The 18,201-nt window shown below is 39.2% G+C and overlaps 1 protein-coding gene across 3 annotated transcripts in view; it reads right to left on the reverse strand.

Moving 5' to 3' along the window:
* The window catches only part of ARHGAP29 (Rho GTPase activating protein 29), a 53,386-nt gene extending 35,560 nt beyond the window's left edge, over positions 1-17,826 (reverse strand). For all 3 annotated transcript variants that reach the window (XM_074876549.1, XM_074876548.1, XM_074876547.1), the window contains exons 1-2: positions 17,735-17,826; positions 14,587-14,932 (exon numbers count right to left, since the gene is read on the reverse strand). In XM_074876549.1, coding sequence (XP_074732650.1) covers positions 14,587-14,848 — 262 coding nt within the window. In that variant the 5' untranslated portion in view covers positions 14,849-14,932; positions 17,735-17,826. The remainder of the gene's footprint in view (positions 1-14,586; positions 14,933-17,734) is intronic.
* Positions 17,827-18,201: the final 375 nt, after the last annotated feature.

Below are 18,201 nucleotides of genomic sequence, written 5' to 3' on the forward strand. Positions count from 1 at the left end.
AACATGATTAACAGCCTGCTGTATTTGTCTGATTTGACAGATGTCACTATCACACTCAAAACACAAGAACTAATAAAACACACAGTGAAAGCAAGTTTTACCCTTTAGTTTGACCACAGTAAAGTTGACCTATGTCACTGCTGTCTAGTCTAGTCTCAAGGAAGCTTTTGGAAGGCAATAAACATATGGGCTAGATGTGATTTTCATCAATTGTACAGATATAAAATGAACAAAACTTTTTTCTCTTAACGGTAGTATAGCTATTTGTTGGTGGCCACAGTTCAGGAGTGATGAGAAAACAGCAGTCTTAGCTATCATATTTCTTCCTTTATTTGGCTGTATAAACATCCTGCAGATGTAAGGAATGAAACATTTTAATTCCCTGAAAAACAAAAACTCAGAGAATTTCTGGAAGGATTTATCCTTGTAAAATCTCTAACAAGGCCGGAAGCTGCCAAAGGCACTAGTGGAGTCATCTCATTTCAACTCTGTGTTATGATGCAGAATTAGAAGTTATCTACCCATCCCTATGTCAAGAAACATTGTACTTGAAGCTTTCAAAATAGCAAGATAGCCACTCCTAGCTTTTTTGTTAATCAGTATCATGGCAACCCTTGTTGTCATGGCATCATTAAAAGACACTACACCAAATTCATACAGTCTTTGGCAACATGTACTCCAGAATCCACTGCAACCAATGTTTTAATCACATTATATTGCAGCAAAAGTGACAATTTATGGAAAATAAACAGTTAAGCAATTATTTCAATGAAGAAAATCTAAGGACATGTGAAGTTTGATCAGGAATGAGGAAAAGAAAGGCGTAAAAATAGTAACCCAAACCCCTACATTTGGCATAAAAGCATTGAAGTTTGGGAGGGTTTTTTGAAAATAATAATACACAGATCCACTTCAGTGAGAATGCACGAAAATTTCCTGCCAATAACTTATTGAATACCGTATATGGAAAGTAGCAATGTTTGATTTCATTTATTATATACAGATAGTGTTTTAATAATACAAGAAAGGATTTAACCTTTGGCAAGTCAGTTGCCTATTTACTGATAAACTACTAAATTTGATCTTAAAATTAGGATGTATAAATTTATGTTAAAATTAAAAAGCACCTGGTATTTAACAGTTTTTTGATATTTTAAGGGTAGAAGTTCTCTCTTGACTTTTTGAAATAAACAGGGTGAAAGTACAGGCTTGCAATTTCTGCAGAAAAATTGCTCTTGAATAAAACATAAAACTATCCCCCATTAGTCTAGCTTTCCAGGTAAGATTTCTAGCATGATGAGCTTTTGTTGTATACCTTAAACACCCAAACAGCCCTTTCAGATTTGTCATTTGCTATCAGGGATTGGCCAAAATAATCAGCCTATCCATTTAGATTCAACCATTAAACATGCTGACTAGCCTGTGATGTGACCTTAAACTGTGGTGGGTTTTAAACTGGGCTAACATTCCCACCCCATTTTAATTATGGACCAATTCTGTACTTCTGAAGAGTCAAAGGTTATGTAAGAAGTCCTTCTTGCCTATGTAAATGCATCAAACCAAGACCAGAATAATTTTCATAAATTGAAGTTATAAAAATCAAGATGTCTTAAAAAAATCTCTTCAAAAAGTCAAAAAAATAGATGGTGTACATACAAAATGTATCAGAATAATCAAAATCTTACCATTCTGCTCACACTGAAAGCAGTTAAATATTTTCATTATGTTGGTTTGCCAACTGACATCAGCAGAACAGTTGTTACTTCACATTCATTTTGCATTTAAATTCATAGATGAACTCTCCATTTGTGTATGTGGGGAAGCCTTTCAGAAAAAACCTACCACAATGCAGCTTTTCATTAATCTATTTCAATATGCTGTACGCTACATTCCTTCAACTTTTGTATTCTACTAGCCTTGAGATTCCAGTCAACTAACCTAGATGTGTTCAGCCATGCAGTTTAATCTTTAGAATACATTAATCTTTTATTAACCCAAAATTTAAAGACCAGAAACCAGTAATGAAAATTGCTGGAGTTTCCTTATTTACCTGTTTCTGACAAATGAGAGTGAACACACTAGGTGGCCATTTTAGTCACTGTTCATATAATTTCCCTGAGTCTTCCAGGAGTTCAAGAATAAAACTAGGTGAAGATAATGCTTCAGCACTTTCAGAACACATTTTAAGTTAGAGTTGTAAATTGTGAAGTGGACGTATGATGAATACATTTGCAATAAGCCTGATCAGTCACATTTCACCAGGAAGTCATATCCATCAGGATTAGCAAATATACTTTTAGTAGTATGCTACGTATTTCTTATTCAAGGGCATTTCACTAAAACTTACTGAAGTAGACCTTGGACTGAACAGCTGACAATGGAAGACACTGTTAAAATGAGAAAACTTTTATGCTTTAAGCAACTATGTTCCTTGCATATTGGTTCAAGTTCTGAAAACATATGAAGTAATACTTGCTCAACTTTCACAGCACAAATTTCTGAAAAAAGAACAAGTTGGAAAAGTAAAGACTATCCCCAGAAAGTTGATTGTACCATATCAAACTGGCACACAGAAGGGATAGTATGAAAGTTTTGGTTTATTCATTCAAAAGAAAATAAATTTAACCTCTGCTAACCCACATCAAGAGATTATAAAAAAATACTTAACCTCTACCTCATTTTACTTTTAGTCTAAAATACTATTTGTTCTACACGGCTGCTCCTCCCACTTTTACCCTAAGTCACTGACTGAGTAAAGAAGCTATTTTATTGCTGCCAGCCCACCTAGTTTTCAAAAGGCCACGCAAAACCAGGATTATGAGATTATATGGTATTAAACAAGAGGGGCATTATTTTGTGAATTTCTTTTAAAGGATGTTTTAAATACAATTACGGTCTGCTATAGGATGAGACAGTATTCCATTTCTGTTTTGCTGATTAAAAGAAAACAGTTATGCAAAATCAACTTAGATTTTAAGTGGGATTCAAATCCGTAAAGCAGCAGCCAGTACCATTAGTTGTTTAGAAAACTGGTCAACATAAAAGATTAATTATATAAAACATAAAATATTAATTATTTGAAGTTCCAGCACTGAAGTCCTGCTGAAACAACCACCCAAGAGAGTAAAGCCTGACTATATAACTTGCACAGGTGACACAGAGCAATGAGCCATGTGAATACTCAAGAGGAAATACTTCCAAGATCTTCCCACTTCCTACATTCAGGTACAGTCAACTCTCTCTGCAATATAACATTTTGGTATTGGTATTTCACACCAAAACATCTTTAACGATTTTATATGAAGAGAAAACACTACAACACTGTCATTATAGCAGTAACTGATATCACACTGGTACTTGCATACCCTAAAAGACAACAGTAACCCACTGCACAGCTCACTACACATTTTTGGTTGAGTAGTATTTCTTCACAAATACCTTGCAACAGAAAGGTGAAAAAGCCAAGCCACAGAATCTGTTTGCTTTATCTTTTTATGTTTGTTTTATTTACAATTATTTTTCCCTAGAACTGCTGAAGTTGTCATTCCAGCTAGTCAGTGCTAAATTAAAAAAAAAAAAAAAAAGGACACACAGGCCGGTAAAAGCTACAGAATGTGAAAACTATAATAGAAACAGGCAGTACTTGGTCAACTACATATTTGAGCAGTAGCCCACGCATTTAATTTCTTATCCAATGGCATGCAGCATTTGATGCTGTATAACAAGCTTCTCTCATTATGAAGAATCCAATGTATTTATACACTCCAGACCTATTGCTTTCTTTCTAAACTAAGTTCTCAGCCACCTTCTCTAACATCTCATGTCTAGTCATCAGCCAAAGCCAGCTACAGCTAGAAAGAGTTCTCCATTCTTGGCTGAATATGTTCACTTGTTCTTAACACAAGGGCTTATACATGAATACCAGAGAACATCTAATTTGATCACTCTACGATCTTAATCCTACTGTTAGTTTTCCTTTCTTCACCACTGGCATAAGCTATTTGTCACAGTTACTTTCAAAGGCCCTTCACAAACTGTCTTCACTCAACTATCACAAGTCATGTAAGCTACTAAGCTTTGAGATAAACAGTTTGCAACTTACCAGATGAAGCACAAAACATATAGGACTATCCCTCCAAAAAGCTGCCTCCTTCAACTGCTCTTCTGCTGGCAGTAGTTAACCTACTTGTGCACTGAGACCATAGGCCATTTTGTTGACAGTACTGTTCTATTTCTCTGCACTATCACTTTAGTGATTCCAGTAAACATTTTTTTCCACTTGTTGCATTTAAGAATGTATGGACAGACTTTTTAGTTCCATAGTTGTGATAGCATCTAGAACAAAGTACCTTATATAACCTATATACAATCAATGAATGAAAAAAATGCCCAGAAAAAACCCAAAACCATAAAATAACTTAAGCATCCTACTAAAGAATTCATTCATATCACTATCAACGCTAAAACAGCAATAGGAATTAGTGAACATTGAGCAGCCTAAGCTAATGCTTCAGGGATTCCCTGTCCATAACTATTTCACCAACATCTGATCTTACAAATAGAGCTAAGAATATGTTGTGGTCCAAAAGTAGAACATCAGCTGAGATGTTAAATTTGTTCACAATGCAGAGCCCTAAACTCATCTCACCTGCATAAACTGGAAAAATTTCAATACATTGCTCAAAGAGCAGCACCCTTTGGAAATCCTGTGCTACAAAACTGAAATTTGGCCCCAGATCCTAAAGATGTCAAAACCTCTTGCTGAAAGGGCACGGGGTGAAAGAGAGAACACACTTGTGCTTTAACTCCACTGTACAAATATACTTCCTGCAAATTATTGATCTACAATCCTGCAATCCATTTTGATCAAAGACAACATTATTTTCAATGCATCTTAGCTGAAACTTCCTTACCAGGCCTTCCACATCTTGCAGATTCCTAAAACTAGAAAAGGATTGTTACACAAGTTAGAAGAAACACTTTATTCTTCCCAAAAGAAGAGCCTTTAGCATTCACAGTATGCATAGCAACATACAGAACACCATGGTCATTCTGTGTCTCATAGATAAGTAGTACTAACAGAACTTTTAAAAATGTAATGAACTGCTGCAACACCCACCTGTGGGCCCTGAACCCAATTTAAACACAGTACAGAGAATCAACACATTTAAAAATGGGAACATACTGTATTATTACAATAGCTCTTTGAACTGCTGAAGTCATCAGCATTTGAACCTTAAGCTTTATTTCTCCCATACATTCTCCAATACCCATTTACATTAAAAAATAAAAAAGTCTCTATGTTATTTCACATACAGGCATGCAAGAAACTGAGACCAAAGTCCCAGCATTCATTCTCTGATCATCATTCTAGATCAAAGCAACTGGAGCCATTTTAAATGCTGCTTCGCAAGCAAAAGGACTACATAACTAAGTGCCTTAACCCCAGAAATAAGTCTTGTAAATTCCTTTAAAAGCTTTTCACTGCTCCCTGCATTAGATATATTTTCATTGCCATTTGAAATTTAAACAATAACAGGGCTTTCATTATCACTTCAGATTTAAGCAATAACTGGACTTGCTCAAATATCTGAAGCAGTTTACTCATGACACAGAACACAACTCTGAAGAGGTAAGCTTGATAAGCCAACCTTCATCTTAAGTTGACATTCTCCAAAAATCTCCTACTCTACCATGCAGTTCTAACTCCAATCCATTAACGAGATGTTAGATCCAACATAACTAAACCACTGCAACTTCTAGATTAGATGAACACTTGCTTGGAATTAAGAAACAAGTCAGCTTCAGTTTTGTGACCTAGCTATATAAGTAGGAAGAACAAACACTCCCAATGAAACTGGTGGAATGATTTAGTCTATGACATTTTTATTAAGTCAAGATCATTAAGATGACAGTCACAACTCCTAACTCTCTGCTGTTAGGCATACAAAAATTACTTGATGTTCTTGTTTTATGTTGCAACTTTGATAAATTGATGCATCAATGAAATGAGAAAATTAAATATTTTTGTAGATAAATATAATACATTTTGCCAAGAACAGGCAAACAATTTAGGACAAGGGTTTTTTGTTTTGTTTTCAAACACAAAAGCTCCTACATGTACACAGGAATTGCTGTGAAGAACACAAGACTTCACACTGGATATGGACCAAATCTTATCCTTCAGGTGTTGGGGCAGAGTTCTTTGAGAGATCCTTGTTTTTGTGTTCAAGTCTTCCCCTGTTTCTTAAGCTGCAAACTAATTTAGAAGAATTTTTGTTGCTGAAAGTCCTAACTTTACATTTACATTCAAAAAAGAAAATCTGACTATTCATCCTCTTCCTCACTTCTCACCTTTCATTTTGCTCATCTTGTAATTTCAGTTTCATTAGTCTAGCTGCTGTGATGGAAAGGGAAGGTAATTCTAATTAACAAACTAGCTAAGGCTCTTTAAGTGTTTTGAGAGTCTTTTGTACATCAGAAATGCAAAAAGGAGAAACAATGGAGTTTTTCCTTGTATTACATTTTTTGCACTTCAAAAGCAACAAAACCAGAAAATGCCTGTGCTCTCTTATAAACAGTTCAGAATTTTCCTGAAGAACGATATGCTAATTATTTAAGTCAACAAAAATATCCGGACTGCACATAAGGGTTGATTTTACATTTTAAATGCTCACAGGCCTTCAAGACACACACCCACCCACCCCTCCTGACTGCTGATCTTAGACACTATAGCAACAAGTGAACATTTGTTCTGAAGGAATGCAGAGTATGCAACTGGGGGAGGGGTAGTACTATCAGCCACAAACTTATCTGCTGGTCCACTAAGTTATTATTTAACTTCACTCTTCTCTGAAACTGAAGAAACAGCATTTACTATCCAACATTAGCAACCTGCATTTAACAGGCAGCTTACACTTTGACTATGAAGAACACAGCTTTGCTTGAACTGAACTTCAAGAGGAGGATGTTTTTTTTCCTCTGCTTGTTCAGAGTACTGGAAACAGCAGAATTGTTCCAGGACTGCAAATTAATTAAGCAGTGCTCTAATATTGCAAACCTGCAAAGCAAAAGAAAATAGCCAGCTCCTCTGGCTCTGGTCACAGCATCTGAAAGTCCAAGACTCCTTAACAAAAGCCTGCTAGATGGCAGACTCCTAGAAAAAAAGAAGCTTGGGCAAAACAGGTTGTGGAATGATCTGGAGTGAAATGGAAACAAAGGTGGAAAGTTCTCTCTCCCAGCTTAAGTGTAACATTCCTGGGGAAAAGCATGGTTTGTAGCTATGGCTGTCTCCCATGAACTTTGACTGTAAACTACTTTTTGTTGGATTGTTGTGGGCTTGCCTTCATTCAGGCTTCACTAGTTCTCTTATGGACAGTTCTCTGCCATACATCAAACTTATGCTTTCTTTGCAGCACTTCTCAGGTTTGAGAAATCTGGCATGGACAGGAACAGGACTCACAGCCAGGGATCTCGGTGCTTTCTGCTCATGAGAGACCAGGAAGAAAGAACAGTGTAAAAGTAAGGGAAGCATGGGAAAATGACCAGGACATCTCTGGCTTGCTGTGGTCCTAGAGTTCAACTAAGAGAAGCAGTTTACATGCCTATTTTTTTTCCCCTGAGTTTTGCCATAAAAAGCATCAGAATGTGTTAAAAAAAACCCACACTACTACTGGCTTTGGGTTCCTATTGATAATTTTTCTTGTTAAAAAAGTTTAAGGAAGTATTTACCTTGTTCTTATCCTTGTTTACATCCTTTATCATCTTAGCTTGATCTCTTAGCTTGAAAGACTATTTCACATTTGTTAAAGAACGGTTTCAATTTCAGATTGAGAGAACTAATGTTTAGAAGTGACTACTACTTGGAGATACATGAAAGGGTGTACTAAGGAATTTCCAGGTCAGAAAGACTGGAAGCACATATGTCTTTGCATGTAAGAAGCAGGTTTTAGGAACGCAAGTTTAAAAAATGGCTGTCAAATTCAAATATGTCAAAAGCTCAGAGGCAAGAAGGCTGATTAATTTGCCATCTACAAAGGGCATTTTCTGCTTGCTGTTCTCTTCCCCCCCACCTCCTTTCTGATACCCCTGTCAGACCCAGCATTCAATAGAAGAGACAAAAGAGTTGGTACACGATTTAGCAGCATATGCTTGTAATACCAGGGTGGAGTGCCATGCCAACTCTGCCTAGACCCTCAGTCTTGTTCCATTTTAACCTCTGGCCACTTGCTCCTTTGCCAGCCACCTTCTCCCTCTTTTGCTGGTACTCTGTGCAACCTTCCAGTCAGCTCATGGAACTGATCTGGCTGAAGACTAGTTCCTTTCTTCCTAGGACTAGTTTTCACGCAGATCTGCCCCCAGAACTGGCTTGCTATGCAGTCACCAGAGAACTACTACCAGGTGCCAGGAAGGAGTGGCAAGAGATCACAGCAGCTCAAGCTTAAGTTTCTTCTCTAAACTGCTGTGGAAATACACTATTAGCATGGTTTAAAACAGAGCCCTAAACATAACAAGCTTTATACTAAGAAAACAATTTTTCATCCATCTTCTAGATTTTCAACAGCTACAGAACTGTACCATCAATTCAGCTGTTGGTGGAGAAAAACCTGTAATTTCTGCAGGAGCACCTTCAGAAGTTACTCCTTCCAGCTGCCTTACACCTGCCCCAGTCTGGTTTAGTTCTGGCTTCCCTGCTACTGTGGCTCACAAGACCACTTCTGCCAACTCTGCTATGGGAACAACAACATCCAAAGCAGCAAATACAAATTGTCAGAATTCACCTCTTAACATCTTATTTGGTTCAGCAAGAGGATGAACAATGTTATGACAGGCTAATACATTTAAAACATGCAGTGAGTTCTTTGTGAACTAAGTTTGAGTAGAGCTAAAAAGTACAAAAAAGGTCATATTTTAATAATAAGTTACAGAATATATTCTTCAGATATTACAAGTATGTAACACTTCGGTAGATCCTGGAAGTGATTAACATTAAAATTCCACTTCAGACTATTTGTCAACATCTTCAAACGTGGTTTCTGTAATAGGATTTATTATCTACTAGACAGTTTGTTTTCCCCTTTTTTTGTGCTACATGGAATATAAGAAACCATGTGCTACACTTTACATGAATTCCTTGTGCTTTTTCCCAAGGATTCTTGAAGGTCATTTAATCAATTCACAAGCAGATTGTTTACGCATTTGATAATCACTATGTTCTCACGGTCCTGAAAGTTAGCTGCCCTGACAGCATTTTACTTTCCCTTCTCCTATAAAGGTCTTTTATTTAGGACACAAAATTGTATCAAACAAAAAACCAGCACCATCTTCCACAAAAATTTTGACGAAATCAGTCCAACTTCCCTCAAAAACAAAAAAAACCCCAAAACATTGCTTCCAGAGACTGTTGCAAAGAAAGTTAAACACTTTATCAGATTCTTCTTTGGAGCAGTTTGCCCACCTACCAAGCATTCATACTATGAGACGTCATTAGACAGGTAAATACATCCAGTTTAAGGTGTATCAAAGACAGCACCTTTCATTGAGAAACATCAAAACTGGAATAAAGAACAAACAGCAAAATTACACCTAGTATTATAAATTACCATAATTTCAATCTGTAATCTTCACTGCAATAGCTAATGAACTTCAGATTTCCCTAGCAAAACAAGACAAACTGACTTTCAAAAACAGTGCCTCAGAAAAAGGTCATTAATATTTTACACTATAAGAAAAAAAAGAAATAAAAATCAAATGCTAAAAATACTACAGTGCCTTAATCATACTAAAAATATGGACAGTACCAAGAAAACACACATTATCAAGCCTGGAAGGGCTGAAGAGAAATCATTAATCTTTGACCCTCAAGCACTACATTCAATAGACAACTTCTGGCTTTTAGTGTAGCATGTGATTAATACCAATCTCTGTGGTGCTAAAGCAAGGTTTTAGAGTCACTAGAGATTACAAGTTCCTTATTTTGAGGAAACTGTTTAACTTGACACACCTTTGAAATTGTCCCACTGGGCTGAATCTCTTATCCTTCAAAAATAGGGACCTGACAGGTTTCAAGTTAGGTAGCATTCCTGATCCTTTTGAAAGTATTGGTGCTACTATAAAGAGGATGCATACATTCCTGATCAGGCCATCCAGCTTCACCAGTATTTTTACCTCTGCTTCACTTTAAAAAAAATTTTTTCAAAATCTTATCAAACTCTAAGAAAACAGAGACCAAAATCTGATCCTTGAAGAGAAATCTGTGATGAAAACTAAGAGCTTTATCTTACTATTCTGTTTTCTAAGATATCTGGAAAAAAAGAGTATATTAACAGTTTAGAATAAGCTACAATTTACATTAGTCCAAGATAGGATGAACTTGAAAAAAGTTTTTGCTCATTAAAAGAATGCAGAATTACCCACATAAAGCACACAATATCACACTTTGAAGATTACTTCAAAGTTTGTGATAAAGCAAGCAGTAATTCCAAAACATATTCTGAAGCACAGTCAAGAAAATTATATATTAAAGTATAAAGTATAATTACTCCTGCACTTTTAAACCACATGCAAATTTTACCCTTACAGCTATTCATAATGAAACACAGTATTTCCCACAGTCCCAAGGGCAGACCTTACAGTATGAAGCATACATTACATTCCTTAAAAAAAAAGAAGCAGATGTCACAAAACTAGCAGCTATCTTCAGACTAGGGCAACAGGAATGTTTCCCCCATCTCTGATGTGATACAAGTAAAAGCTACTATTTACTGTTTAAAAGTGAAACACTTAGTAAAATATATTCTAATTAGGAACTCAGACTGTGTCCCAAATACTCTTTTGTGTGGTCCTTTTAAACCTGAGTAAATGCATCTCATTTAAGCAGAGACCACACAGTGGCATCATTTGCTTAAAGCAACAGCAGAATTTATTATATGCAGTAAGGGGCCAGACTGTAGTGTCACTAAATCTCATACATAAATACCTATTCTTAAATATATTTTCAACTTTGCATATCTATGCAATAAGCAGTATTACTTTTGAACTGAAATTCTAATAGATGTTCCTGAAACATTCTCTACCAGGGAAAGTTACTTCTCTTCTTGAGTGCCACTACCTCTGAAGATCACAGACAGCCCCAGCCTTGAGATTGTACTTCACTGTATGTCCTACCTTTTCAAAGAGGAAGGCAACAAGTTGAAGGCAACAATTAGGCTCTCACACTCTCAACACTTAGCTGAAAATTTACTACTGGAACTCAAAACACAAAGAGAAAAGTCACCAGCTTTCAAGCCATTATGTCTTAACAGTTTGTGCTTAGGATGTACATTAAAGCTGAAAGAAGAACTAAACCTGGGGTACATCAAGAACACAGAATGTCATCAATAAAACTGAAAACTCAAACGAACAGTGTTAAGAGTAGCACAGATTGCAGGTAATGATCCAAGTCTTCTAGGTATTAATTCAGCATATACTCTCATGTTTGGCCTTCCATGCAGGGATTTCTGAGGAACTGTTTCCAATTTCTTCTTATTAGAAAGGAAAGAAGACTGATTTTTATTTTGAGTCTCCCCAATATATTTCAATTATCTCTGACTTCATAAAGTACAAATGCTACAAATGAACATGACCTTTCAGTTCAAACACAAAGACATGATGATAATATAACTACCCGTACTAATATCAGCCATATGACACAACCTTGCTCATCTGGAAATTTAACTGAAGACTGAACCAAGAGACTGATGTACTGTTTGTGCAGTTCAACTACTACAGGTTCAGCCTGTCATCAAGTAAATTCAAAACAAAAAATTTGTTATGAAACAGCATTAGATTCATTGACCTCTGTTCAAAAAAATGTCCAGACCTCTTCTTTAATGAAGACATTGGTAAAGTATCTTGATCCTATGCCTCAAGTTGGATCACTAATAAGATCACTACATCCAGTGAGTACAATGCCTAGATTCAAAAGGGTATTTAAAAAAAAGACAGCAAGAACTGAAGTGGATGGAACACATGGCATTTCACTCAACACAAGAGGCAACTGCAGCTCCCTCAGGTCCAAACAGCTGATGAACTTTTCAACTCTATGGTTATATTCAGAGGGCTTTTTGTTTGTGGGTTTGGGGTGTGGGTTTTTTTGGGGGGTGGTGGAGGTGTTTTGGTTTTTCATGTGAAGCATCATTAAGAAACAAGTCTCCTACTTGGTGCCAGCAAGAAGATTCCAAGTTTTTTAGATTTCAGTTTATACAACATTGTTGGGTGAGAGTCTGAAAATAATCAAAGTTACAATGCTGGGTTTACCTTTGTTGAAAGTAATATCCAAAATTTATTCAGCATTATAACAATGAGATTACTGTAAGAAATTAAGTTATATTAGCCTAAGTAATGCAAAGAGAAATAGCCTTGAAATCTACAGAAAATTTCAGTTATATAACACTGCCCCCTTATAGAGATCTCAACTTATTCTTCATGTTATATATCGACTTGCACTGGTACCATACAAAATACAGTAGGAGTCTATAATCCAAAGGCAGTTATGATCTAGTTTAGACATGAATGTTATAATCCAAAATAGCTTAGATTTTTTCATCCAAGATAGTATCACTACATCAAGAGAACGTTAAGTGAATGTTCATGGGTAACTGCTAGGCTCTTCCAAGGCAGCTCAGATAACACAAGCAGGGAATACAACCATCGGCCAGTACGACATTCGAGGCACACACCCACTGGAATCAGCCTGCCTACTGATGCAGACCCTAGCAGTGGAACGGCTGGCCCTGGCAAACAGGGAGCCACATGGTCAAGAGTGAAGTTATTCTGCATACAAAGGAGTTTTTAGACCAATTTGCCTAAGTGGCAATACTATAACTAACAGTAGATATAGAAGCTGAGGGAACAGTGGTTAAGAGGCAGAGACACCTACAGCAGACTCTAGGAATGCTTATGAGGCAAATACAAGAGCTCACTGATGCAACCCTGCTGCACCACTTATATTTCCCACTCCTGAACTCCTTGAAAATGCATGAAGCATATGCACATCAAAATATTTTTTTTCTGTAGCTAGTAGCAGAATTTATTTTTAGTTCTTATTTCATAAACTGTAGAGCAAAGATTTACTTCTCAACAAAATCTACATCAATAGATTAATGTTGTCCAAAAAGGAAGAAATTAATTTCCTATCCCTGCAATTGATTCCACCTTGGAATAATTCGTGTAATTAATTTCAGGATGGTGGTAAGCTGCAAGTATTACAAGCCAGAATTTCATGTGTAAGAAGTCTGTTCAATCACCTTAATAAGTTTTTGTTAATTTTTGGACAGAGAACTGCAAACATTTCCAAAAATAAATAAGATGGAGATATGCAATCCAAACTATGTAGCTTTCAGGAGGTTGTCTCCAGCCAGCAGTAAGCAAGCCCAATACTACAGAACTCACCATATTACAAGATTTTGGGGATACAGGTCAAAAAGAACACTTAACTATGGAAAAGAAACATCTCTCCTTTATAAGTTAACTATTCTTTAAATGGACAACACAGGTTCACAAATTGATTCCACAATGTAGTATAAAACAAGAAGACAAGCCCTGTCTTTCATGTTAGTTTTTTGGATCTTCTGAGTCCAAAATTTTAAACTGAACGTTAATTAACAATTGTTGCGTGGCAACTGGAACACTTCAGTATTTTGATAGTCCTTTCCTACAGGATGTCCATTTCAGTGTCAGTAGGCACCAGACACCTCACCTCACAAATAACTCCACTCATCCTATGTGCTCACCAAAAACACTGTGGACAGGAAGTGATCACTAGTCTCAAATTATTGCTCTGTTAAGATTTGTTCACACCTTTTGGCAGAGCTATTTCAGCTGCATGCACTCACTTGTAACACAGAGATGACTGCAAATGCTCAGCACTTACATCTTAGACAAAACTGCTCTGGATGTCGTTTCAGCTATTAACATGATAACATTTCTGTAGAAGTTAGATAGAAGCTTTCCTGCTGATAACCAGAAATGGACTAATACCATTTCCCTAAAGGAACGGGAACACACAATAGTGCATGCTCTTCATAGGCAAGAAAATTTGCAGTTTCCACCTGCTGGCAGAAGATGGTAAATACTTACCTTGTAGAAGAAGAAAACGCAGAGTTACATTCTACCTTAAAACTCAAACTACTAGTGTATGAGACTTCCAAAACCCAAAGCAAAACAGCCTAGAATACTAAAACATCAGCAAAATATTAACAGAATTATTTGGAATTACAAAAAACATTCAGGTGGTTAAAAACTAATCAGTTGATGGTCTCACTAATTTTTAGCTTCAGCCTAGACAGGCTGCTAAAAACCTATTTTCCCTTGTTATGATTATGAAACAGATTGCACAGTGTTCTGGTGAGGAAATACAGAACCCAAACTAACAACCACCATTTCCCGTAATCATCATGCTGGGGGAGGGGAAGGGGGAGGAAGGGAAGAGAAAGGGGGAAGGTAAAGGGCAAGGGGGAATAACCACAGTAAAGACTACTTAAAAACATGTGGAGTTGTGAGAGTTTCAAAAATCTACAAACTAAGAATAAAGAACAACTGACACACCTTCTGAAAGAATAGCTTCCTTCAAATAGAGTAGCACATCTGCAAATTTTCTGACATCGTTCACCAGTTGCATGATATATTCTGGATCCACAACAGGATTATCATAGCAGTCAGAGTTGGAGCTAATGCTGCTCAGAGAGCTGCTCTTGGTGCTGCGCCCCATTCCCCAATTTCCTGAATTAGAGATGGTGAAGAAGTTGGAGGTAGACAGTCGGGCTAATCCCAAACCACGCTTGTTACTTCCACCGTTCTGTCGCAACATCCCAGCAGCCGCTGTGCTTATAGAGCTCTCGCAGTTAACACTCAGTGTCGCTTAATGCCCATCTGACAAGCCGAAGATGAAACCCTTAAAAATTGGGGGGGGGAGGAGGTGGAGGAGAAGGAAAAATGCTGATTAGTATAGAAATATATGTGAAGTAATACTTTTGTACTGACAAGACCCAAAACTTTCAAGACAATACTGCTTTACATTACAAAGTTTAACTGAAGCATTATAAAGGTTTTTGACTTTTATTTTAATTTGTACAGCAGATACAACGTTGCATAAAAATCAACGGTATGCAGAAAGTATTTCAAAAGCTAATTATGATGACGCTTATTCTGTGAGAAAAGTTTCTTCCCTGAATATTTATGCTGGAAGAATCAAGTTCTTTACCATGAAGTATTACTACAACTGAATACAACTGCAAAAACACTTGATGTGATATTGACCGTGAGCAACATCCCCCTCTTGCATCAACCACCAAGCTGTATTCAGCATCCTGTTTCTTAAGATAATAGGCAGCCTTGATCTGATAGGATGAATTTTCTTTGTGTAGATTGTGCCAAGCAAGAAACTGTGGCCTATCACAGTCCGTTTCAGAAAGGAAAACATCCTGAAAGTTATGCGGGCTTTTCAGCCTATCTTTTAATATGAAAGGCAATTGAAGGAAAGACAAAGAAATGTGAAGAGATTTAAAAATACTTTAGTATCAAGGTTCATCTGCAAATCTCAGTGCAGTTATCTTGAAGGGTGTTGCTCTCTGCTTTCGTACACCTTAAAAGTTCCACCATAAAAATGCTTAAATTTGCGGGAGATTATATTGGTATAAGTAAGCAACTACCTACATTCCTTTTGTTTAGGAAAAACAGAATGCTACTGCAAATTTCCCCATTTCGGGTTAAGGGAGTCATTTCAAAGCAGCAAACTCCAGGTGGCGGAGTCAGGTATGGTTCCAGCAGCTCACACAATGCCTGCTGTTATTCTCTCAACACCAGAAGAAATTCTCAATGTTTACACTATATGGTAAACACTTCAGGGGAAAAAAGACCAAATTGGAACATGACAGCTAAGAAGTTAACATGGGCAACAGACATATCTGCAGCAAAATCTCAAATTCAACTATTTTTAGCTAAAATTAAAAGTTATTACGATCTAAAAAGGCAGGCTGAAACGGGTTATCCTGCATATGTTTGTATTTGGTTAGACCAACTGAAGTAGCACCTTTAACATTTTGAACACTCCCACTACATATTTCAACAGGCATTATTCTAATGCACTTCAATTATTTTTCCATTATTTCTGCTTTATTTCGCTTTGCAATTTAAAAGTATCAGAGGAAATGTGGTCAAAGGAGTTGTTTTTGTAATTAATCTGGCAGGCCTTCCAGGGAGCGTGTGCTGGGGGGAGGGGGAAGAAAAGTTCAGAATTTAACACAAATTAACTGCTCTAATTTCTGTTTACTGTCTAAAGTCAGTACCTGTAAGAGCAGACATGAGACTATACAAATAATGCAGATCATTAAGCAATTCCAAACACCTCAAGTTGATTGAAGTGAGGTTTACATTAAACATAATGTTTAAGCAAGTTTCTTCTGTTCCCACATATAATTCTCATGGCTATAAAGCTACTTTGCAATTCTGCCTTGCAATTACAGAAAAAAAGCAGCCACATAACCTTCTCTCCTTTTAACAAGTGTGATATCTATTTATATCGAGACAGAGATTTTCATATTATTTAAAAGATGTGCCTCTTTTAAGTCTGGTCGGTTTCAGAGTGAACTTTAAGTAGCACGATGTCTTAGACCTGTTCCTGTAGCAAGTCCATGCTTTTAAAACTGTGTTATTTTAGACATACGTTGCAATTTTTTTCATTCAGATGAGCAGTAAGTAGCACAATAATACTACCACTTTGAAAATTATAGAAGTGATGACAAAGTGTTCTGGAATGGGAAAAACTTGAGAGAAACTTTTGCTGTAAAGTAGCAGCAGAACCAAAACTGAGCAGTTCAGTACAACAGTCACCTTTTCCTCATAAATATTAGCCCTCACGTCTGCTCCTCCTGCCTTACAACACAGATGGGGAAAAGTTTCCCTCACCGAACACATGCCTTTCATTATTGAGAAGTGTTTCATATTTCTTCAGGAGACTCTGGCTTTGAAAACGAAAAGCGTCCACCAGCTTTTCTATAAACGCCTCCAGACTCCTCTGGTTAAGAGCGAGCCATTACCAGTCCCGACGGAAAAAGGAAAAAAAATAAAGCGCCAGATATTTCAGAAATTTGCTCTCCCAGCACAATTTCCGCGGCAGGGAAAGAAAGAAAGAAAAAAAAAAAAAGGAAAAAGAGAAGACGCTGCCGAAGGGGCCACGTCCCTCGACAGCTGCCAGCCCCCGGCCGGGGGCAGGGCCGCTCCCCGTGCCCCGAGCGGGGGTCGACGCTCCGCCCTGCCCCCGCCGCGCATTCCTGGCGGCCCGCCGCCGCCAGACCGCACGTCCTCCGCGGCCAGGGGGATCTCCCCGCAGCCGCCCGGCCACGGGGGGAGCGGCGGCGCGGCAGGTAGCGGGCAGAAGCCGCCCAGCGCCGCCGGGAGACCGCGTGAGGTGCGGGGCAGGGCGGAGGTGGGCCCTCGGCCCCCGCCCCATACCGCTCCGGGGACCCGCCGCGCGGAGAAGAGGGCTCGGAGGGGCGACGGGACCCTTCAGCCGGGGACCCGACGGGAGCGGAAGAGGGGCGCCGGGCCCCTCCAGCCGCCCCCACTCCCCCGGCCACTCGCCGCCGCCCTGCCCCACGCTCCCGCGCGGCTCCTCCCGGCGGCGACAGGCGACGCCCGCACCCCCCTCCCTCCCGCCGCGCCGTGTCCCACCTTCCCCCGTGGCAGCGGCCCTTACCGGAGAGCGGCGGCCGAGTGCAGGCAGCAGCCGGGCCGCCGCGGGCCCTGCGCACTCCCGCCCCGCTGCCCATGGAGCGCCCTCCCCACACCGCGGCCCGCGCCGCCGCCGCCCCCGGGGCCGCCGCCGCTGCCGGCACCGCCCCCTCCCGCCCGCAGCCCGCCATTGGCCAGCCGCGCGCTGCGGGGGCGGAGCCCCGCGTGTGCCCCGTCCCCCTTCCTCCCGCCAGCGCGCAGCGAGTCCCGCGGAGCCGGGCAGGGCGGCCGCGGAGATGCGAGATCGGGTCGATAAGCCGAACAATGGCCGGCGGGACAGGGGAAGGGAGGATTCGCCCTCCCGCTCCCGCCGTATCGTCCTGGCCGGCAGGCAGCCGGCGGGGGAAGCACCGGGCGGCAGCTGCCCCTCCGAACGACGGCCTCTCAGCCGCCGCTTCAGCGGGAGGCACAGCCCGCACCTCCTCCGGGAAG

The sequence above is a fragment of the Strix uralensis genome, chromosome 8 (assembly GCF_047716275.1).
Source record: "Strix uralensis isolate ZFMK-TIS-50842 chromosome 8, bStrUra1, whole genome shotgun sequence".
In the NCBI taxonomy this organism is placed as follows: Eukaryota; Metazoa; Chordata; class Aves; order Strigiformes; family Strigidae; genus Strix; species Strix uralensis.